Source organism: Falco biarmicus, chromosome 4 (genome assembly GCF_023638135.1).
Source record: "Falco biarmicus isolate bFalBia1 chromosome 4, bFalBia1.pri, whole genome shotgun sequence".
NCBI lineage: Eukaryota > Metazoa > Chordata > Aves > Falconiformes > Falconidae > Falco > Falco biarmicus.
The window spans coordinates 28,404,914-28,430,393 of NC_079291.1; the positions used below are offsets into that span (position 1 = coordinate 28,404,914).

At 41.7% G+C, this 25,480-nt stretch overlaps 1 protein-coding gene across 2 annotated transcripts in view; it reads right to left on the reverse strand.

Annotated features, from left to right (window-relative positions):
* Positions 1–25,480, reverse strand: part of HECW1 (HECT, C2 and WW domain containing E3 ubiquitin protein ligase 1) — a 258,174-nt gene that overhangs the window by 116,234 nt on the left and 116,460 nt on the right. For both annotated transcript variants that reach the window (XM_056337048.1, XM_056337049.1), the window contains one exon: positions 10,162–10,256. In XM_056337048.1, coding sequence (XP_056193023.1) covers positions 10,162–10,256 — 95 coding nt within the window. The remainder of the gene's footprint in view (positions 1–10,161; positions 10,257–25,480) is intronic.

The window sequence follows — 25,480 nt, forward strand, 5'->3', positions numbered from 1 at the left end:
CTAGAGGATTTCATGCCCATGCACTGCAGGATTCTTGTAGCTTCCATGGTCCTATGTGTTGGACACACTCGATGCTGGGGGGGGGGACGGACATGACTCAACTGGCAGCATTCCTGTTCCTTTTTTTCCTGACTGAAATGTGTATTTTTTAAAAATCAAGGCTTTCACTAAGTAAGTCACACACAAAAGAAAAAAAAAAAGCCTAGAACACAATGTTCTCCTTTTTTAATCCATTAGCAGGCCTCTAGAGCCCCCAGTGAGACTTAGGTCAATGCATACAAAATAGGCAATAACAAATCAAACTGATAAATGGAGGTGGAAAGGGCAGAAATAATCTATTTTGTAAAGCAGCATGGAAGCAAATCTTTTCACAACTTGTGAACTGACACATGTTGGAAAGGTGTGTCACGTAGCCTAAACTACCTCTAGTAATTTATCTGGTGTTCACCCACCATCAGATTTATGCCCTATCACAGCAGATAACTCCTAGAAGGGAGGGAGCAGGAGGTGCTTCACTCAGAAGTGTGTCACCTTCACCCTTGAAGTGCATGCCACAGGTCTAAGTCCTTCCTTCCTTCCTCCTTCAACAAAATTAAAACATCTGCCTTCAGACCCACTGTATAATTTCAGGAACTGCACTCTTTTTTATGAATCTGACCAGATGCAGGAGGGAGTATGTAAGAATGTAAAAGGCCAAGTCATAGGCGATTATATTAGCGTAGTGTGCTGAACAGTCGCTGATCTTTATGTAATTTACTAAACTATGGAAGGGAGTAATATGATGTGCAGACTATTAGTATGGCTATTACGTGACAGTAACAAGAGACATTCAGAAAGCAAGCGGCTGGGAAATACCAGACACGTATTGAACCCATTAACAAATAAATGGCTTGTGTAATGATCTTCTTGGTGTTGCTGAAATAAAATCACTCCAGTTCCCATCTGTCATGCTTTTTATTTCTTCGCTTCAACTCTGCGCTGCACTGCAAGTCTTCTAATTAAACCACTCTAAATCCACATTTAGATGTTCATACAGAATCAGATGCCCAGTAAGATTAAATTTGACCCAAGCGTTTTCTTTGAAACAATGCGTGCAAAGAAACTAGGGCAACAGGGAGAGGCCCCAAACCCATGCAACTGATCTGCAAAGTGAAGACTAGGCTGTGACCAATAATACTTAGGGATGGCTCAGCAGCTCCACAATCAGCACTGCTTAATTAGAGTCCATGAGAGGGCAAGAAGTTGACATTTTAATGGGACATGTGCAATGGTGGCCTTAACCCTGCTTTTCATTCTGTCCTTACTCTGCTTTTCTGACTGTTCACAACTGTACATTCAGGCTACCACAGCAGGAAAAAGTCTGATGAATGAACACTTAAAGAATTGTTTTGCTTAATAATTTAACAGATGCCAGCTTTTTCTTATGTCACCTCTTCCCTGTTCAAATTCATTGCAGCTACGCCTACAACAGTGCGTTATGTGTGAAGCTACCAGGCGCTTAAGCATGACTGCACGGGTAAAAGAGGACTAGAAAAGAGCATGTCAGGACCTCCGCAGCTTCCACTTCAGATCACTGACGTTCCACTCTTCAGTGCACCAAACAGGACGCGCACCCCAGCTACGCTGCCTGTACAGGCACACAGCCTTCCTCCACTTTGAGCGTCTGGTACTCTGCCAGGGATATATTTGCTATATAGCACCAGTTCTTTCATGCGCTAGTGTATTACCTGGATTCACCAGAGGATGCAAAAGGGCACTGGCTTTCAATGCATCAGCAATATGTGTGGAGCTGCTGCTTGACACAGCGCTCTGTGCCCATTGTTTCAAAGCGGCAGGGCTGGCGTTCTGAATGTCCTCCTTGGTGACAAGTACCACATTCAAGACCAGTGCTATGCTGAGCCGTGCTGAACCGCTGCCCTGCCCTCACACCACACAGGTGGCTCTCTTCCCTTCTCTCTTAGATGCACAGTCCTTGAAGATGCATGTGAAATATGCAGACAATTTAGTGTAGAAAAAGCACTGAAGAGTACTTTGGTGCATTTCTTGCATTTCTTTTCCAATCCATTCTGATTTTTGGCACGAAGCCTAATGTTAGGTGCTTGGTTTTGAGATTCAGTTATGATGATCAACTACACTACACCTCTGTCTTTCATACAGACGGATCAGGAAATTACGAAGCCTGCAAAATTAAGTAACATTTAAATGTGCACACAGCTGTGTGCTGGAAAGAAAGACATTCCTCCTGGGTTGGAACAATAAAAAAGAACATACCTGTATGTTGAGAGTTACGAGCTGCTGCTCGGGAAACCAGTGCTGATATTCACAAAGAAAATTGTTTGTACTTCCTCTGCTCAATCTGTGCTTGTTATATAATAAATTCTGAGCACTTACCTCTCATAAGTGGTGTAAATCTATGAACGGGTAGTGACAGGAGTTTGAACTACACTGAGCTGAAAAAAGTAGATACCAAGACAGGAAAAAGAGCCACCAGGTGCACAGAACTGGATCATTTGTCAGTAGCTATTGACATATCTGAAATCTGTCATAATGAAAATGCTGCTCAAAGTGACTCTACTTGCTCATTCTATTCCATTTTGAAAGATTTGGCCAATTTGGAAGAAAATCATTAGACATTTCCAATAAAGTCAGTGGGGTTTCAGCACGTGCTCCGCACCTTTACTGAATCAGGGCTGTAAAAGCTGGTATTACTGGACTGCACTCAGAAGAGGCCTATGGTGCAAATGAGTTTTCTTAATATTTAAAGAAAACCTCTTGCCAACCATCCCAATTTAAAACGTGAGTAGGTGAAATAAAAGGAAGGAAAAGGTTATTATTTATAACACAGTGACTATAGTTATGCTGCAGTCAGAGACCAATTACACCCTGGTTACGCTTTCCGACTCCACTAATTCATATAAATGGAGTGCTTGCTACATGACAGGGTAATTGCAGTGTAAATACAATAGTCTTTATGTATCTGGATACTAAAAAAGCACCCGTGTTACTGAGGTGGCAATAAGAAATAATTTGGATATGTCATTAACCTTCAAATTCTTTGAATCAGTGCTAATTAGGATATAGAAAAGCATAACCAAAAATGTAATTACACTGAACTAAGGGCTCAACTGTGCAACTATTAGGAGGCTGCTCATGTGAGTAAGTATGCTTGAGCATAACTAAATCAGGCTGTAAAACACTACCAGGTTTTGTAATGAAGCAAAATAGAAGTGAAAAAATGAATTAATGACGTTTTTCAGCTGTAATGAGTGTGTTGAGGGCTGCTCTCACACTAAAATTCGTTCCCTTGTATTTTGTAGCTGGTGCGTGTGTATGTCAAATTATGCCAGGAAACCCAGCCTGCCCTCCAAACGCGTGTTAGCTATGGGTCGCGTAACGGCTAGTGTACCCGTTCAGTGCATCCTGCCCTAGAGCTCAATCTTACGATTAAGGCTTTAATTAATACTACAATATAAAGTGTTGAAAACAATAAGAGTATTAATGAAAACCCTTCTGTATTACTCCTAATCCTTTCCTTACTCTCTTTTTTAACTTCACCCCTCTAGAACATTTCAAAACGAGCGTACAACGAGCGCACACAGGACTTTGTAACGTGAAAGTGCTAATGCTCCCTATGCACATAGTAAAATCTTTGCTAATTCCCTGCTAAGAGGTACTACTACACTTTGTTCTCCTACCTCTGATGAGCTTACTGTAAGCCATTACACCTTCTTAACTCCAGACACCACAATGTTCTTGCATACACAAGTGACCAATTTGCTCCTTGCAAGCTTACAGAAAGAACAACATACAGAAATTTCCCTTAAAATGCTGAAGCAACTCCCCAGTCAATGTAATAGTTTCTTTAAATTCAAAGGCTTACATTCTCATGTTATACTACTTCATGATGTTAGCCTACACCAGTAACAACATATGAGCGCACAGGGCAGGCAGGACGTGGATAGCATTGCTGCTATTGTGAAAGAAACGCAACATCAGGAGAAAACCAAAACCGGGCAGATATTTCTAGAAGCCTACACAGATCACCTTCCTCCCACAGTTTACGGATCTTCAGAATTATTCACCTTGAATGGTTAATCAGTGGAATCCACTCTCTTTCAGCAATTGTTTCTTAGCGTATATGCTTTCTGTTAGATGCCTTTTTACATTGGAAAGGGGCTGTACCCTGGCAGAGAGCATTGTATTTGACTGCTGGAGTCTATGCTTCCTTCCAGCTGAGTGAGTATTTCCAGCCATTTCCCCTGCTCATTTTGCCTCAACTATTGCCTGAATGACTCCAGCTCCTTTGCAGGTAATCGGAGGAGACATATACAGAAATGGGTAGGTGGTACTAACAATGCTACTCCTTGCCTTGCATTCAAAGGCAGCTGCAAGTAGGGGAGCTCTGGCTACTTCTCATCTCTAAGGAACGGGGATTCTCTTGTTCACTCCTGACAAATACTCAGTCACCTCAGCATACCCATAGCTTCCAGAGAAGTGTTGCTTCCCTCCCTGGAAATGCTGAGCCTTTCACGGTACACCGCTTACACTTGTTAAAGATGTACCTGGCTTGCATTCTTCACTGTGATTAATTGCAGCAGCCTGATGTTATTTTTTCCTTAAACTTTTTTTTTTTTTTAACCTCAATTATTGAGCAGTGCAGAAGCCACTAGAAGTTTCTGCCTACCCCCCCCCCCCCCCGTTTCTTGAAGTATAATTATTCTTACGCTCTCAAAATCAGTCTGATTTATTACACAGCAATGCCCCAGAAACACTCACCTATCACAGAATAAGACACAAAGTGAAAAGGAACACACAACTGAGATTTTTAAATCCAGCCTTTGGAAGGAATGAGATACAGTTGCTTGTGCTTGCACACTCATAAAATCCTGGCTTGCAGCACATACATGGAAATGAGGCAGAATGCTTCATTATCAAACACTCCTTGGCAGCCCACGCTCTGACGTGACAGCACGTAATGCAAATATTTACAGCAGGAAGTCCTCAGGAACGATCAGTCACCACCAAATGGCAGCAGCTTATCAAGCAGTAATTCCTGCTGTGGGAAACCCAGCTGAGGCAGCATTTCCACACTAACACAACACATAGAAGGTCTCTCTCAATAATTAGCTCCAATTTACATAGCTTTCCCAACGATGCTAAGTGTATTTGATGAGTGCCATCCTGATCTACGAGATGGGAACTGTGGCACAAAAGCTCCAGAGGTTCAATCAGCTGTGGTTCTTTGCATCTAATACACTGAGAATGAATGCTTCCAACTTAGTGAAGACATTTGTCCTGAGGCTAAAACATTGATTCTCCACTTACTGTCTTTTAATTGTGATGTATCCAATTTATCTTTTTAGGCTATAAACCCTTATGGGAAAAGGTTATTTTTCATTCTGTATGCTGTTCCCGTGCCAGCTTTATCTTACCGCAAAACAGCCACGTTCAGGTTAAATCTTTTTCACACTAGCAAGATAACACTTTCCTATTGCTAGAATTAATTGCTGTAACATGTATTGTTTTTCTACAATAACGTCTTATGTAAAGACGAATTACTGGTGACAACATTGTGAATAAATGAAGAATAACAAATACAGGAATGTTCCAGATGTTGTAAAAATGTTCTTTTCTACTAAGAAAACTGTTTGCTCATCCATATTGTGGCAATGTTTATGCTTTAGTATTATACACTACTGTGCATAAGTAACGCTGCTTTCAGGATGTCACTAGTCCAGAAAAAAGGAAGTCAGCTAGGATGTTTCTTTTTTCCAGGATTGCAGGTACTGTTTCACTGCCATTACCCCCAGGCCTATCAGCTGCCCCAAATTCACATCTACGCTCCGGCCACGTATGAATTGGCCAAAGTGCACAGCCCTTCATTCCCAGATATTCAAGCTTGAAGATTCACAGGCGATAAAATGTGACAGGACTTTCCACCAACAAACGAACTGCAGGGCATCCTAATCAGCAGGCGAAGCAGCTCTAATAACTGGGTTACAGCGCAAGGAGATAAACTCAAATGGAGCAGAACATGCATAACACAAGAAACGCGAGATGCTACTCAGCCTAAAGCACCATCAGTGCTATACAAAGACATCCAACTAACACAGCAACTTTTTTTCCCCCTTGGAAGCAGGATTCCTTTTAACTGCCAGTTAAAGACGGTCTCAGCAGCGCGTGAACAAGAATAGCAACCACTTACTTCAAGCCCCCAGCATGACTACTTCCAGCTTCTTTTCCCTTCTCAATTGCAGCAAACTGCAGTCAGACAGACAAGGAAGGGTTGTCTGGTTTTTTTGTTCTTGCTTGAATTTGTGGTGTTAGGATACTGCTGGTTATCAGTGTTTGCAGGTTTTGCTGAGAGACAGGACGGGAGGTGCACTGAGCAGCCAATATGCCAGCTGCTGCCCCTGCCACGGGAGGTGCCAGATGCCCAGAGGCTGGGACAGAACCTGCTGGGGTGGCTCTGGCATCAGCTGCAGATGAGTCTGTGCTAGCAGTGAAAACACTGTACCCAGAAGGTCACCTGTCCCCAAATGCTGCTTCTCAAAGGACACCTGCCCTGGATCTTTTTCCCAAGCTATGCCAAACAAAAAGGTTTGCTTGTGTCAAATACAAAGAGCCTTGGTCCCTCTGTCCCCCTACTGACAGCCTAAGCTTCAGAGTGGTTTTGTAATGTTGTTGCTACGATGGCAAAACTCCCTTTTGTTCAAGGCAACCAGCTTTTCCAAAAACTTCAGCCCCTACAGCCACAGTAGGATCCCCACTGAGATTTCTCCCTGCAAAGCTGTTACTTCTAACACACTAAGGTTCCACAGCCACTGCTAGAACTCCTACTGACTGCAAAAGAGGAAAAATTTCCAAGCATAGACCACAGAATTCCCTCTTCCAGCAGAAAGGATGCGCAAAAACCTGCCCAGGATCTGAAGATCATTCCCTCTGAGCAAAGCCCTTCTCTGCACCCAGGCCACAACAGTCAAGAGGACCACAGCTTTCACTGGTACCCTGAGAAAAGCCATGCCTGGGACCCTGAGGCAGTGCTCTGAGTCACTGAAGCAATGAAAGCAACTGAGGAATTTGATGCATCCAATTCAATCATGAAGGGCCCTGTTTGTCAAGTCTTACTAGGATAAGAAGTCTCAGGGGCCTCAGATGACCTGGACTGTCACAGCCCTTAGCTGATCACACACAGGAACACGGGGAAAAAAAACCCAAGCAACCACTTCCCTGCTCAGTTGTGCTCAGATTATGACTCAAGACACAGGAAAAAAAACAGAGACAGGGCTGCCACCCAGTACACTTCATCACTGTGAAGCCACTGCAAAAGGATGGGGAGGGACCCAGCAAAACAGGTAAGGAATTTGTGTTTACTCTCTGGCTGATGACAAATGAACATAGCAAAGTACAAACCAGAATATCTGCTGCTGCTTTTGGATGAGAATTTTCTGATCATTGTTCTAAGCCATTAGTTAGAAAAAATGCTTTAAAATAGATATAGCAGTTCATTTTGGGATTTCTGGAATATTTTCTCCCTCTATCCTGCACTCAAAAAAAAAAAAAAAAAAAAAGGAATTCACCATTACTGAAATTATCAAAAGATGAGTGTCTATGTGTGTTTGCAGTTTTAAGGATAATGTCTGCACTTTGCATGGTGTTACCCATGTCCCAGCAACAGCCAGTACAGAAGCACACAAGAACCAAGAAAGGTCTAGGGCTGGGCAAATCCCTTGTAATTCCCTTCCCCATCCGTGCACTGAGAGTAACACCAATTGCCAATGGTGCAGGATGCTGTGAAAAATCCAAATACTTTAGTAATAAAGGTTGGACACGTGCTACAGAGAGCCAGATGGAGAAAGGCATCTGATGGTTTCAGCTAGGCCTGGAGTTTTGAGGTTCACACTTAGCTGAAAGCCTTCACACAGGCAAGGATCAGCCCAATATTTTTCTTTAAACTCTTAAGGAGTTTTCAAACCTACAGCACTTCTTCTCTTGCACTCATACAGGAGGGTCCACGAAGGTTCATATTGCATAAACATTGCTGTCATTCCTTTGCTTTTATTGTCTTCACTTAGTATTTGCCTTACAATGCACCAAATACTTATGTCACAAAGCAAAACAATGAAGAGAAAACAACAGAGAAACTGATGCTGCACCTGTAACGCTGCTGGCCTCTCTGGTCTGCAAAGGACACTGGCAAAATTCACAAAGGCTACTGTGCAACCCAGAAAGGCAGGAAAAATTAGAAGATGATGTGAAGAGAATATTATGGCCAAGGACACTGGTCTGGCCCTCAAACAGAATACTGTTACCTGATACTACTTTTAACAATATTTTCCAATCATGTACAGTATACTCAGCTGAAGGTCATAATACGTAGTTCTCATCTGATCTCTATGAAGACCATGAGTACTGCATGAAGAAGTCTGTCTTTTAAACACAAGTCCTCTACAGGAAAGTGAATGGTCGCATTCTTTCCCCAGTTATATATTTATATATAAAGGCCTCAACTGAAGAACTTGGAGAGATTACAGATCTGCATATTACAAAAGCACAAGTCTTCAGACATTCCTCTTAACTTAAAACACATTGCTGATAATTAATAATGAAAGGGTAAGCCTTCCATACTAGACCTGTAAAATTTGCTTAATTTGTTCAAACTCAGGTCTAAGACATGGATGTGAACTGTGTAAAAAATATTCTAATCTGTTAGCCTACTGGTATTTATTGCCTTGGTTGGCTGGCTTACCTTTCAGAGAAGGCTGGGACTAAATCAATGACACAGATTGTTCCCCCCCGTTGACAATAACTGGGGAATTAAGTCCTAAGTGAACAAGAAAACACTCACTAGGGGCCAAAAAAACCTTTTCAACATCCTACACAATGAAGATATCCAAGGCCACATCATCATGTTCCTCAAGACAGCTGAAGGAAGCTCTCCAGGCTCTGAAACTGATGAACAGCTCCACTGTGAGCATGTCAGAACGGTGTACTGAGACATGCATGCCTTTATTCCTGAAAGACATGCAATCAGCCCCTAACCAGCATCAAGTTTGCAGCTATTGTGTGCACCAAAAGAAGGCAAAAAGAAATCACCAAAACTCTTTACATGGGTCAAAGGTGAAAAAATTAATCCTTCCTGGCCCTGGTGCAATTGGACACAACCAACACATAGCATGGGAGACTTTTTGGTCTTTCTAGAAACGTTAACTTGGGACCATAGGGAAAAAGAAAAAAAAAACAACAAAAAACAAACCCCACCCCCCCCCCCCCAAATTTTAATAAATTAAGTTTCAGTGATGTCCACTGAAATTTACATACACCCACAGGTAAGATAGTTCTTTCCTGAATACATCTTCCAGACTAAACAATATCTGAGCTAGTCCTTCTCCAGTGTTGGTTGGACTAAAATTCCTCAGCTTGTGCACATCTTTGCCAAGACAAGCCTGGCAGGCAGCAAAATACTGTCAGCAAGGCCATACAAGCTTTGGAGGTCAGCAAGTCTCTTTAAAAATTGTTTCACTCTCCGGGTGATCAAATTTTCTAAAACTTTGGCCTTTCAGAGCCATTTGAGCCACAGAGCTTTGCTAAGCACTAGCAAATAAAAATTGTTCTCAACGAAGCCTCAATTTGCCAAAACTGTGTTCAATCCTTTGATGGATTGGGTCCTGAATGCTCACTTCTTCCCACTGATGGGAGCATGTCACAGTGTAACTGTTCCTGGAACTCAGAGGCTCTGCTGTGAAAATGCTCACACCTTGATTTTGAAAAAAAAACCCACCTTAAAATAGGAAAATCTTAATCCTTTTCAGGACGCTTACCGTATTTACCATCCAAGGATCCCAAATGCCCTAGAGGTGTCACCTAAGCGTGCAACACTCAGGAGAGAGAAGATAACTTTACAGAATGGGATACAGGTAGGATGTGGGACTTGACCCAAATCAGAGGGGTTGCCTGTGACAAATGAAAAGTAGCTCTCGGCATGCAAACCCTCATCTTAACTGAAAAACTGTCCACTTCTCTGTACCACAGTGCACTGAAGAGCAAATATTATGTTCAGTTTTCATATAAAACTACATAAAGCAGTCAGGGAAAGCAAGGCATAGCAGAGTGACAACAAAGAACATACATGGAAAAAAATAAAAGGTCGGCATAACTTACGGGAGCTGCATTGTTCTTCACTGTGACACTCGGAGTTGTGGCTCGTAGCGCCCCACTAATGCCATGGTAGTATTTGAAGCAAATCTTTGTTTCAGCTGAAAAAAAAAAAAAAAAAAGAATTCTTTTAGATTAGAAGAACTACCAGGGAGAAGCTGCATGATCAGTTGTAGCTCACAGGCACAAGGTCAGCAAGCAATTAAATTGCGAGTGGTTTATTCCACGTTGGCTGGCGTGACAGGATACCTCCCTGCCTCCAATCCTCCCCTTTGCCAAAGTGAAATTTAGAGTTTGGTTCCTGGAACTTAAAACAGTTAAAAACCTAACCTCTTCTGAGCAGCAGATAAAACAGACAGACCTTGGAAGACCTGATCAGCATCCTTTAGTTACATTAGGAAGAAGGAAAGCAGGGACAGAGAAACCCTCCCTATTCAGACATACCAAACACTAATGTACAGAGAAAGTGAGAAACTTCCTTAGGATGATGAGATTACATAGCTGCTCACTGACAGGTTTCACTGAGCCAATTTGTTCTGGTCTTGGTCAAGGCAAGGACATAAATCTACACAGATTAACTGCTCTGTCAGTTACTACATAAAGCATTTTTCAGAAACAGCATAGTACCATGAGACCCCATCTTAGTGTATTTACATTGAGTTCCAAAGATTCAGAGTGAGAAACATAAGCAAGACCATGATTTTGGACTCTTAGTGCTGCTTCTTGCCACATGCATTGGTATTCAGATAAATACATTAAGCGAGGGAAACCCATCTCAATAACTCTATCAAGGCACAGAAGAAGTGAAATCAGCTTCTTGTTAATTCTCCCCTTACAACCCACTTTCTTGTCTGCTAGAAGAAGGAAAGATAGTTTCAGCCACCTTCCCTGTTTGTCTGTAACTACAAATAGATGTGAATTGCTAGTATGTGTCACGATCCTGCTCTCTTACTTGCTTGGAGCTGGTGACCTGCTGGAGCACATCCCGGCCTCCTGCCTGCCTGTAGGCAGGAGTTTTCTTCCACAGTAAATTAGGATGTGAACTGGGTTGATAGGTGCCTACATACATACAGTGCATACCTGCTGTGTCCTGGCTGTATCTAACAGGTACGTGTGTGGGACCTGGAAAATGCTTAAATGTTTAAATAAAAGCAGCATTCACATCTGGCAGTTTTAACTGGATAATGCCAGGGAAGTTTTCAGCTGCTCCATAATATAATATACCTGAAGGTGCTTTTTGTAATCAAGCTTTTCTTTAACACTTTGCTTTGTAGCTGCTGCTGAGGCCCAGGAAAAACACCAACCTTTGCCTACAGAACCACACCACCACTTACTGTAACTACAGTGCCTATGTAAGAAAATAATAAAAGAATGCCAATGTTTTGACATACAAACTGCATTGCAGTTTTACCACCGGTAACAAAACAAGCAAAATCAGTGCAGCTGTAACAAAATATTACGCAATGTTAAGAGCTGGCACTTCGGCCACAGATTATGGTGATCTGCCATTTGGTAGATCCAAGAAACATCCGTGCAGTGCCCTGGGTGGAAGCAAAACGTGGGGATGTGAAAAGTGGTGGAGACCCTCAAAAATGCAGGCCTGAATTGCTTACCCTGATGCCTACAAGTACACAGGAACACAGGAGAAAAAATAAATTCTGACTTGGTTTTTTGAAAGACAAAATAGTTTTAAAAGTGTAAAGCCTTCCTAACTTTTGCATGTGACTTGGGAAACGCAAACAAAAGAGCTTATGCTCCCAAGTAGTTCGAGCTCTTCTCGCTCCCAGGTGGCTTCTCAGTACTCCTCCCTGAGGAGGCATCAGGCATGCGCAGTCCATCAATGAGTGTCAGCGCAGTTAATCTGCCACCATATTTCCCACCCCCACAGTATGTTCTTCATCAGATGACCAGGTGCACATTTCTGCTCACATGGTGAAAACACACACCACTCCCATGACATGCACAGACATACAGATGTGGCCCTTTTACTGTACAGCACTCCACAAGAAGTGGAACAGGCTACAGAGTCTTTCAGCACCTCCATGAGGAGCTGTGTAGTCTGTCCTGGGGTTTGTTTGCAGCATAGTTGTGAATCAAACTTCTGCAAATTCAAGAGGTTTACTTGAGGTGTCAGTGCAGCTGAGCAAGCGACCTCACTGCTGCACCTGAGAGCAGCAGTTGTTTCCTTTTGGCAGCAAAAAAAGCTGGATGAGCCTGTGGGACTGAAAAACTGCAAGTCCAGACTGAATTTTCACATTGTAATTTTCTCTACAGGATTTTAACAGCTCAGCAGCTAACTCATTTACTCACTGAGAAGACAGCAAAAGCTGAGGATATCACAATAGCTAAAACATGCAGTTCTCGCCGATTATTCAAATCTTAACTTTCCTCTCCCCTGGAGATGTTTAGTTACAGATTGCTTGGAACATTGAGAGCTAGAATAAAGGGAAGGTGCTCCCCCCCCCCTTGTTTTTTAAAAAATTCATTTATTAACTCATACAGTTAAGAAAATATAACTTCAGGTACTAGCCTGTATGACAATGTTCAGACCTCACAGCAGGAAGTCTTGTTGTAGGTTGACAAGTAGGAAATCAGTTACCACATGCATTGTGAAACTATGGTTTAATTAAAGTTATTACACAGAGAGAACAGGAGGAGGATATATATCCTTATGTAGGCATTCTGAGTATGAGTATTGCTTTCAAGGACAAAGGATTACTAAGATGACTGAATATGTATTTAGAAAGAACCACATGGTTATTAAGATTCCTCTCAGTTTCACACAACTATTTCTAATGTAATTTTCAATCAAACTGCCGACATGCAGATGCAAACTGGCAAGAAAGCAACTGAGAGAGATGCAAGTGTCACATCCAATCCAGAATGGTGGCAGAGGTGTAGCCATTCATCAGGCAGTATTTGAGGAGATGATTAATGAATGTCAAAGGTTTCATTCAGAGAGCAGATGTGATAGCAAAAAGTCTTATGGGGGTCTTCACAGCTTGAGAAATTTTGCTCTAGAAACATCAGGGGGAAAACATTTTTCTTGATTCCTGCCCCTCCTTTTTTTTCCTAGATTTTTTTCAGATTAAAAATATTAGGAAAATGGCTATTGTCAATGGATAGACAGAACTTTAACAAGTGTAAAGCTTGCAAAATTACATACAGTATCTTTATGTGCAAAAATACCACTTAGGCCCTGGTCAGGCTTTTTTTTTTGGCTGGGAGCCATTGTCTCCAAATAACATTATTGGTGCCATGTTTTTCACTTCAACAGAGTCCTAATATTTTAATCCACCTGAAGATTGTTCTTGTATTCCTGAATCACCTCTGAGACATTTCCAATGTCTTGGTACCACCACCTCTGCAGATGAACAGAAAGCACTGGAAGTATAGGCTAGGCAGTGATATAAATTAACCTGAATATTATTCAGCTGGCATTCATACACAACAGGTAGTTAAAAAGGCTGTTTGCATTGTAGTCTTGTAGATTAGCTTTTCCTGGAATAAAGGAGACCATTTAACTCTGTCCTGCTGCCCTAGGTACATGGCACAATGCACAGGTCAGGAGCAGGTTGTTCAGTTAATCCCCAGTTATAAAAAAATATGTGACGCTTATTTTCATCTCAGTAATTATGAGTAGCAGCTCACTGGACCAGGTAATGAAGTTATGATGTTAAAGTCAGGAAGTAATGAGGTTAAATTCTCCTTTCAATTAGCATAAATAGCAGTTAGACTGGTAAATCTTTCAAGAGAGGAGATGTCTAAAGATGCTCAGAAATACTTGTGCCCACGACAATTACCAAACTACTCAGCAATTTTCACGGATAAAGAACAAAACAGCATTGTATTCCCTTTACACCAAGCTTGGTAACTCCATTATACCACGGTGTGTTATAGCCTTCCACTGCACTGATATAAGTAAGAGTCCCCAGTTGTATGCTCAGATCCACTGCTGTAATTATCAGAGGCACAGAAAATACCCTAAGGCAGGGTAATCAGGGCAGGTACCAGGAGGGGCTAGACTGTTTTGCTCCTTGTACCACAACCTGCCAGCATGCACCTCCGTGGGCCGCATGGGAGGGATGCACACTGGGAAGGGAGAGGAGCCAGGATGTAGCGAGAGACCACTCCTTGTTCAGAGGAAAACTCCAAGAAGTTTGAGTTTTGCCAGAGAACAACTCTGCCATGGAGCTTCATCCCTCTCACAAGGAAAAAAATCCAATCTGTGGAAAGCTATTTCGCTATCAAAGCCCTGAGTTATTTCGGTTACCAAATGAGTTTTGCAAATTTACTGAAAAATTAATTTAACAACTGAACACTACTCTTCTTGGTAATATTTTATATTGCTTTTGCAATCCCCCAGCCCTTGCAAACACCTTACTCCTTACTAAACTGAAGTGAGAGGAGATAAAATCTAGTAGGGTCTTCTGATGCATTGCAGCTAGAGCTATTGAAGATTGAAAGCTAAGAGGTGTCCAAGTTTCCATCATCCAGCCATTCTTCTTTCCTGTCACTGTTATTGCTCCTGTTGGTTTATTTGATACCCTTTCCCTTTAAAATACTTCCATTTCTGCTCATATTCCTCATTCCTTCAGAGCTGCCAAAATTGCCCTAAATCTCTTCTCAAAAGTTCACTTGCTCTTATAATCCTCGCTCTTCACTAAGGCTAGTCTGGTCTCAGAGGCTTAGCTTTCACTTAAAGGTGGATTTATTCTCTCAAATATAAAAAAAAGCACTTCCAGGATTAAGCAGTTGCCTTAGTTAGACTGAAAAAAAAAAAATATCCTGATGAGTATTTCAAGGATAGACTAAATGATGTCCTTTGGGGGAGGCAGGAAAAGTCAGTAGGTGTTTCATAGGAGTGTGTGATACACCTGAGGCACTTCCACAATCTGGTTATCATGTGATTTACTCCCATGATACTTCTTGTTTCAGTTAGAGCTGAGGTGACTAGGCATTAACTACGCATTGCTCAGCACTGAACAACCTCTCGGGGAAGTGATGCCAGTCTTAAAAACTCAGTCATTTGTCATCAATCCAATCTATTACTAAAAGAGCTGCTGTTGCTCTTTTGGGCAAACATTGTGCATAAAAAATGAGAGGTGTCAAAAACCAGTAATGAAAAGGTAGCCATTTTTAGTAACTGGGTGGGAATCAAACAAACTAAATCAGAGAGCAAAGCAATTAAGTTATGAGTCATAAAGTTTTCCCTAGAGAGGACCCAGAAGTAGAATAAACAAACATATAACACTGTGCTATAATCAGACTGCTATGGGACAACCTTGAATTAGAGTAGCCATGGTGATCTCTGGCAGTGGAGACATTCCCCCAGTGGAGGGGAGAATTGATGGAATACAATGGGGAATCTGGGAGAGGCATATGGAAGGGGGTGTGGGGGTGGGTGGGAAACGGGCAAGAAATTCACTGGGAAGCCAAAAAAGAAAGATACTAAAGGCAGTTTATATACAGGTGTTGCAGTACTGGAATTAAGTGAGCAATGACACCAATGTGGAAGCTGAGGGAAGGAGAGGACTGAGATTAGAAGCGAATCACTGTGCAGAAAGCGTGGCACTCCCCACTGCGGGGAGAAGGGAGAAAGACTAAGACTGTCTAAATGAGACTAAACGAGAAGAAAGCAGGAAAAAGGAAACAAGGCAAGGAAAGGCAGGGAGGGAGAGTAAAAAAGTCAAACCTGAAGGAGAAAGAATAAGAAGTGCCCTCTCACCAAGAGCTTCACGAAGCATGGAGCACAATGTATGAGCTGTATCAGCAGCTAACCGTGAAAACTGGTGTGCAAGCCTATGTCCTGTCCGCCTCTCACACTTGACCACCCTCCTCTACCTGCTGCTGTCTCCAGTGCCCATCTCCTGCTTTTGAATACCGCTGGAAGTGCATAGAGCAGGTAAACTGTGTAACCCAGAGTCAAAACCCAGCACTCCCGCATCAGCGTGAGTCTCTCCCTAAGCATCAACAGGTTTTAGATAAATTTAGATAGTTTCTCCCGATACTATACCTCCCCTCCCAGCAAAGAATTAAGACACATAACAAAGATAAAAGGTAAGGTTATTACTGGTAGATTTAATTTGTACTTACAGCTTCAATACATAGTGCCATTTATTTCTATCATGTATGCCTGCTGCTGCTCCATGCAAAAAAGCTCTTATTTCTTGTGGTGTATCAGAAAACCCGTCTGTTCCAAGAATTGCCTGTCCAATGTGCAACAGTGGTATTACAGCCGTCAAGCTGGTCTGCTACTCAGCCACCTATGGACTGTGTGTTTTCTTAAGCTGTAAACGGCATCTACTCACAGCATTTGTTTAGTATCACAACCACCTCCAGTTTTCTGTAAGGTGCCTCAGTTTTTAGACAATTAGAAGTTTAAAACCAAATGAAGCCTAAACAGATGTGTTTCTTTAATCCTAGTTGCAGAATTTCTTCCAATTTTCTGCTGACACTTTCCTTGCCCTGCTCTAAACTGTGCACAAACACGTAGGAACAGACTGTTAAAAGGCTTCTTTTGAGAAACTGCGAGATACAAGATTTTAAAATATCATCTTTCAGATTATTATAATGCTTCCAGGTAAGTAAGAAAGAAGTACCTGGAGACAGAATTAAGGCTGACCAGTACACACCAACAATTTCAGGTAAAACCTTTGCAAGGAAAGTAATAGCTCAAAATCAAGCAGTAGAACACCCAGAAAACATCTAAGCAAGATTAAATTTAAGCCAAAAATCTAAATTTGTCAAGATGCAGAAAAGCACAGTTAGAACATTCAAATAACTTTAACTCTGCAAAAATAAACATTATATTTCAGCATCTGTAGTCGTAAATAATATTAGAATAGATGAGATCATGTTAGTAATCTTATCTTCAGATAGTGTTGTCACAGGCTGCTATTGCTTCACAAGGGTTGCATGTTCAGGGCTGGACTTACCTCCTTTACACAGGAGAGCTGATTATTATCATTTATTATATCTTTGATTCTTTGTTCTGCTGTTATTTGTGATCTGTAGATACTCTCTGCTATTGACTTTCACTGTTATTTCCTTTGCTTGATAATTTGATTCAGCAGCTACCTGCCTCCAACTACCACAAAACTAGTATGGTAAATTAGTACACTAATAACTAGTGGGCAGTAACAAATCCTCACAGTCAGTGCGCCAGCTTCCTTTGTCCTAGCTTGACTTCTTCGAGCCCTCAGTGTTGCATGCTCCATACTACCCTTATCTGGGGTTTAGCTTTATATAATCTACCTCTATTACTATGCTGTTCCTATGAAGTGACATGCATCTGCTTACCCATGACTGTGCTGTGATTATCATTATTCAGAAATTGTTGAGGGGTAGACTCCTGACCATAAGACAGACAAAAATCACACCATTTTTGCCTTACAAAAATAAAGGTATACAGGAGCTTCAATTACAGGAGAGATACAAAGTGGCCCTGTAAACTGCTGTTCAGGAGGAACATACAGATCTGTTTTCAATAGGCTGTTGCTTACCTGCTACCCTCATAAAAAACTATCCTATTGGCAAGACTCATTACTAAATAATGCCAGCAGCTGGAATGGATGTGAGCTTATGTTCTCCAGTCTTTGTGGAGTGCTTGTATATATTTCTCCGTGCAGGCAGGACATCTAGCATTGCTGAATACTATGGCTGCCTGACTCTTTTCATTATAAACCTTGTTTTCAATTGCCTATACATTTTCAAAGATACATACATACATGTGGAATAAAATTTTGCATGCTGGATGTCCGCCTCAGATCTACAGAGATGCACCAGTGAGAAAATTTCATCCAGAAATTTGTAGCTGTGAGGGTAAGGGAAAAGCATGATTTTTTTACCCATTAAAGATTTCTGAAGACCTTTTTACTCCCCATGTTAATATGGAGCATAAGTCACTATACTAAGCATGTATCTTCTGCTGTTCCTGTAAAAGTACATTACAATTCAGCTAACTTATAAGCCTCTTCAAAAAAAAATCAGTTTGATAAGTTCATTTGAGACATCTTTGATTTTACCATCTAAATGCTCAGGAAATCCTATCTGTGCTGAGTGTGTTCCAGACTGGCGCCAAGAGAGACTTTTTCCGCAATACAGGTCTAGGCTCTTCCTGGCTGTGCCACATCTGGGTGCTTCTCCTGGCAGCAGGAGGACGGTATCCCTGGGTATCTCCCCACTCTGCCAAGCAGCATGGAAAAGGATAACATGAATCCACTGCCAATTTTCCCCCATTGAAGGAAGACATGGAGGGAGCTGGGGGGGATTAGGAGCATGGAGTGGGTAAACAGAAGCCAGGACAAAAACAGGCAAGATGGTGAAGAAAAAAAGCTATGATTTCTGGTGCTCATAGGCTTCAGTAGAGAAGGGCTTGGAAAGAACAGGTGGCAGAGCACTGTTTCAGTCTTGCTAGGAGAAATGAGTGTTGCCAGCTGCCTTCACATAGGAACACAATGCATGTGCTGGAGAACTTGCATTCAAGCTCCAATTAGGCAGCCACAGGGAGATGGCAACAGGATTTATGATCAAATTCTGTCCAGACTGGCATGGGGTGGAACACATTAAAATCTCAGCCATCCAGTGGTCCCTGTGAAAGTCCAGATCATCATGGACAAGGGTCTGTACCATCAAAGTGCCTAGTAAGCCTGACATTTAGATTGACAACTAAAGTCAAGGCAGAGCAGAGCAAGGCAAAGGTTTCACAGATACCCACCACAGGAAAGGTCAGTGGAAGGATGCCACTGCTCAGCCAGTAGCTAAAGATCCTAAATGTCTTTAAAAAAAAGGTAGGTTAGCCCTTATGTAGTTAGGAACTGAACCTGCAGTTTGCCCTGGGGTATACTGTCCAGCTATTACCCACTTCTTAAATTTTATCGTATTACATGAGTAATGGAAACGAAATTTGATTTTCTCAGACAGCTCACATCCTTGAAAATAATAATTTCCTCCTAAAAATTCTCTTGAGATATGTGCGGGGGTCGGGGGGTGGGGTGTGTGTGGGGGAAGAAGGCAAAAGAAGGACTCAGCCTTACCATTCCTGGCACTGAGTCATTTCTCAACCTGTTGAAACCAACAGAACTATTTGCTCCGTATTTTTAAATATAGTGGGATTCAGCCCAGAACAGGCAAGAATTTTATCTTTTTACTTACAGTCAAACCCAGCAGTGCTATCTATCTGCTCTGCCTTTATGGCACCAATCTGAGTGAATGTGAGCTGGGGATGCAGGGATAAAACAAAGTACCTGTCTTTCATCAGGAGAAGGAAAAGCTGTTTGAGAGAGACATTTTAGTAATTGCAAACAGCAAATTATAAGGGCTGCACTAAGTTTGAGACTTTAATGCAATTCCGGAGCCTACAGGCATATAATGTTTTTATGTAAATCAGCTTAACGATGAGTATTTCACCATGAGCATTAGCAAGTGAGTAATTTATTTGAGAAAAACTTGCAATCATCAAAGCATTTTTAACTGTGTGATAGTTGAGTCCATAATAACTGGAAACCATGCCTGAAGTTTGCTGTCTGATCCCAAGCACTCATGCACAATGCATGAAAAACAACATTGCAGTCAAAATCAAACACATGGTTCATCTATTTATGAGAGAGATAATCCAAAATAACTTCTGAAATGCAACAATTACATCAGACTAAGTTTTTAAATAACAATTCTGTTTTAAAACTCATCTTGGTTACAATGGACTCGACAATTCTTTATCAAAATTGAATAGCAAAGAAAAAAAATCTCTACGCTTCCAGCACACTGGAAATGAGCCTTGCCTCTCAGGCAGAAAGCCATCTGTTCCACTGTATTAGTGGCCCCTTAGCTACATTAGAGTCACTGGCAATATTCAGGAAAAGAATGTGAACTGGAAATATAGTGCCTGTGTTCTCAGTTACACCAATATATATTAACACACAACATAAACAGGTAGAAAATGGATATACAAAAACACTGACAACCCTGAGCTTTGTTCTGAGTGTCAGGCAGAGGCACTACGAAGGTGTCTCAGAGATGACTGAGAAAGGTAAAAACTCAAAACTATACAATAGCTCACAGCTCCACAAACAAAAGAGGAGGGATGGCCAGAGCTGGGGCCCCCTCCCCTCTCTCTACTGTGATATACAGCCACTGGGTTGTCCCTCTTGACTACCCCTGTTGCAATATATCCTTTATGCTTTCAGGTATTATGTGTGCCGCAAGTGCCTCCTAGAGCAGATGCCCATGAACCATCAGCTCCTTGCTTTTATCAGGGCAACAGTAGTTTAAAGTCTTAATTAAATACATATTACTGGATTATGCCTTCAGGCACAGCCTTGAGCAAGAGATAACGCACAAACTTCAGAAGCCAAGTGTCTCAAACACAGCCCTCTATATCACAACATGTTTTTATTCCCCTTGATCTTAAAACATGGTTAGACCAGGCATTGCTTTGGATTTTATAGAAGCAGAAAATGACTTCAGCTTTATGATCAATGATTAGTATCTAGGAAAGCATAAGCCATAACCTTCCTTGTGCCTGCTTTGTGAAGGGAGAGGACAGCATGAAAAGGGACACCTTGCAACTCCAAACCCAGCCAAGTACTGAAATTAGGGAGAATTCATGTTTTCATTCACATTAGTTGCAGTTTAATTCAAGACACATGCTACAGCACTTCCTGAGCTGGTCTTTAACCATGTCTTTAAGCATAACTGAATTTCACGTTAGAAACACAACATTCCCTTGAGTCAGCCTTTCATTTCCCCCCCCCAAGAAAGTTACCTCTGAAGTCATTAGTGCCAAAACCAACCATCACAGATCGCACCATTCCCTTAGCTCCTCTTATAGTTTACATCCTTTCTCTTGTTACTCTGCAAACTCTCCCACTCAGAAGCCCTACCTCTTCACATTTTCAAGTGCTAAGATCTCTTCAGTGACTGTAAGAACGCTTTACAACAACAGTTTCTTTGTGTTTAGCAGCCAGACCATACAGTATTAAAACTCAAGTGTTCCCTCTGATTGGGAGCTATTACAGTCAGTCAAACATGTGCCATGCAGTGTACAAAGAGAGCCTTGCAATTATGTCCTTGGGCAACAAGATGTGACTATTATCATGAAAAAAGTCCTCTGCACCCAGATGGGAAAGAGAAGTCAAGAGCTAAGCCTACTATTCACGATACCATAATCAGGGCTGCTTTTCTTAATATATTTATCACACTTCAGAATCAGTATGCACACATTCGTTGTCTCTACTGCATATCTAAAAATATTTTTAGCCTAATATTTCCATGACAACGAAGCAAGAAATGGTCAATTTGAGAAGACGGCTGAATGAAAATTCAAGATGCTTGTAGAAGCAGCTTCCTAGTGCTCAAATTGTTTCAGTTACCCACTACACTAAGCACATTATTGTTTGTTGCTCCTATTTCTAATCAGCAAATTAAAAAGCTAATTTTGAGTGATAAAAAGAATTACACATCATGTTATAATACAACAAAGACTGTTCATTGCTGTCATAGTATGAACATCCTAATACAACTAAAAGATGACAGCAAAGCACTACTTTAGATTGAAGTAAAAGCCCACAGAGAAGAGTAAGAAAGGATGTTGTGGTACTTTTTTAGGTAACTCGTAATAGGTTACATGTAGTAAGAATGCGATGGCAAGTATGGCAATTCAAACTCTTCGCTTTCCTGACTCTATCATAGAGCAGAACTAGTTCGAACAGTTTTGGAAGAGAATAATTTTCAAAATATGGAAGACCAAAATGAAGGCTGATATTCCAGGCAGTGACATTAAAGGCAAGGAAAATTCACAAGGGAGTAACTCAAGGTAAAGCACGCACCTCTTTCCCTTCGTCTCGGGATTATTTGATCTCATTTGCAAGGCAAAACAGGTCTACACAGTGCGAGAAGAAAAAGAGGACAGTTGCACCTGTGTTTTGACACTGTAACTCTACTGAAGGCAAAAGATTCACAGCATGATACCAGTGGAGCAGAGATCGAAATCTTTGGGCATACTGGTTCCTGGATTCACATTGCCATTTCACAAACACTTTATTCCTTTCCACGGTACTTTTTTCCTTCTTTGACGAAAGGAAACCAACAGCAGCAAATAGTATGTGATTCTATCACTAAATACTTGCTACATGATTAAACACAAGTGTGAGATGAACAGCCTTGCAACTGTAATTACCCGATGACCAAAATTCCCCAAAGTTCAGTTGTTCTGAAAAACAGTGTTCTTTGAGGTCTTTTCTCAGTACACCAAAGACTTACCTGGGTAGGTCTTGTAAGCATTAATTAAACAGAGGAAAAGAGGCTTCTGTGTCTTCACAACACTGAGCCGTTCTCTTGTTTACACATCCAGAGCATTTATAATTAATTGGGTTCACCCACCCAGAACCATGAGCCTTGAATAAAAGCTGCATGCCAGCTATGCTGCGGTGTTATAATTTTTTTCCTCTTCTCTCCTTTTAGTCTTACAAATGCTTTGCTGTACCACAGCAGGGCCTATCTTCCATTTGCTGAGAAACCGCGTGCTCATGCCCTTTGGTTCTCGCAGAGACTTGTGAGCCATGCCACCGGCTGGCAAAACTCTGTCAGAGCGACGCCTTTGGAGACACGGTGCTGCATCTGGGTGTAATGGATTAAAACTTGGCCTAATTCTTTTAAAACAGTGCCACCAGTGTTCCTCTCCTGTGTACTGCTGCTAAGCTCAACGGGGATGGGAATGTGGCATGCGTGGGTTTAGCAGGATTCACTTTGTCCAGTGAGGACTTCTAAAAGACAAATAAACTCAGCCCAGGTTACCCAGGGACATGGGAAATTCCAGGGCTGTCTGCCTGATGCACAGCCCCTGTTGTAGCTTTCTTCTTCCTCTGCAACAACGCAACCTCTGCAGATCAGAGGATCTCAGATGCTGTTAGCCATCATAAGACGCATCACAATCAGAGAAGCCCTTGGCATTCCAGCTTCACACACTCCAGTTGCTCTCATTATCGTGGTTTCTATTTGAACACCAACTCACGTACTGCCTGTGGTTGCGCTACAAGTTTCAAAATCACAGCTGCTTTACGTGATGCTGCATGTATTTGCCACCACCTCCTCCACAACAAAACCAGGAGGAACCTCAGCTGGCTCCAGGGAGACAGACTCACATCGGTGCCTCTGTGCCTCTTTTGCCACATGGCATGGACCGCTCTTCCCTCAGAGCTGCTCAGGTCTCTCTTTGGCAGGAAAGGGAAAGCATCGTGACCAGCTCCTTTTCTAGGAACTGGGATTGTGCTCTAGGCATGTTTCTGGATATTTGCATGCCATTTATAACACCAACACTTGTTTGTTGCTGCCGATAGTATACAGAAAATAGCCAGCAGCAAGCGATGTATAAGCCATAAGCTTGGTCCTACAACACTCAGCATGTGAAATTCCTTTTCAGGAAGCAATTCACAGGCAGTTCTACTTATAGAGATGATGCCAACTTGTTTCAAAAAAAATCTCAGAGGGAGAGAAGAAAGGTGCCCATGGCTCGTGAGGGAAGCTCTTGGAGGGCTCAGGATATGAATCAACTGAGAAAGACTTACACCAGAATGAGAATTAAAGCTGGAGCTCATCAGATTTAGATTTACAACTCTGTATGATGTTTTCTAAAGATCTGTAAGAAGGAGGAAAAACCCACTCAGAAAAACTACATTTTTAGTAGGAACCACAAACTGGACTTCTGCTTTTGACTGTAGTTGGATTCACAACCATATGGGATGCTGGAACACAGCACGGAGCCTCTCTGCTGTCTTTTACGAAGACAAGGATGGACCCACCAAACACTGCCGTTCTTCTGAAGCTTACCTGCAAAGTCGTCTTTTACAGGAAGCATACTATCAGACTTCTGTGATTCACTTTAGAATTTCAACTATAGGTGGAGAAAGCAGATAATTTTGCTCCATTCGGTTGAGCCACTCTACAGTGAGGGACTTCTTACATTTTGATTTGAGATGGCCCTTACGTGGCTGCTCACCCATTCAGAAAACTCCTATTCACAAGGGCATTTTAATTAGGTGCCACTGCTATGGTGCCTATTGTTAATGTCCCTGGGAATTTATGAGACAAAGCACAAGCTATCAGGAAGGAGAAGATCAAAAGGCTGCTAAGAAAGAGGTATTATACCTGTTATTACTTCTCACCTTAGAGCTCCCTCTGCAAGCTCCTATTTCAACAACTTTTTTTTTTTCCTTTTCTAAAATACCAACTTCTGTTCACCATTTATTTGCAGTCTAATAATTAGGGAAGAAAATTGCTGTAATCACAAAATGAAACATGACTTTTTAAACCCCAGCAATTCCAAAAGCATCTTACTCGATACTGCTAAAAAGCAGGGGCTACAAATGGTTTACATTAAGTTGAAAGGCAAGATAAAATATCCTTAACTGTAAAAAGACCAGTGAATCTAAATCTAATGCTGAGAGCGCTGGATGAGTGTGTTCATTTTCAAATGCAATAAAAATATGGAACTGTGGGGAGCAAATTATTATGAAACACATGCTGCATTTGCGCAGGTTAAAAAATTACTATCTTGTAATATACAGGAATAACAAGGAATGGAAATACCACATTTAAACAAGCAAGGGAACAAAGAATCACAGGCAGCCTAGACAAGATACTGCAGAGTGAGGAAGGCTTATTCTCTAGCAAAATAGATCTGCATCTACATTGGAAGATTGTAAAAAAAAACCTCTTCAAATCATTGTTAGTTCCTATTGATTATAAACCCATATACAGATGTTACCTGTTTGATACAGAACAAAGTTCTTATTAGTTATAAAACCATGTACAGATGTCCGTCACCTGAAAGTGTCTGCCAGGTGGCCAGCACATTGTCTCTGGCTTTGCACTTCGCTGCTAGGACCCATGGTGCAAGCTTCATTGGCTGTAGCTGACATTTCCAAGCCTTCAGAGCTGCTGTCCTGACAGCAGTAACTCCTGGCTTGCTCAAGCCCATCCAAGCTGAAATTGCTGCAGTCACACACACAGGTGACAGACAGGAAAGGTGTTTTTTTTTTTTTATTTTTTTTTTTTTTAATAGTAAAGGCTAAGGTCTCCAACATAGCCTGCTTATCTCCCACAGGATTTGCTGCACTGTGAAAAGGAAACCACAGTGCATATCATCAATAGCCTGAGCAAGATCTAACAGCTGTATATGACAACACACAGTGGGATGACTATACAGTCCAGACTGTAGATAACCTAGACTATTTTTAAAACACTTTTTCTGAAATAAGCTTGCAGAGAACCTAGACAAAATCAAAAGCAGAGGCAAAGGGCATCTGAAAAAAAGGCAGCAGTAGTA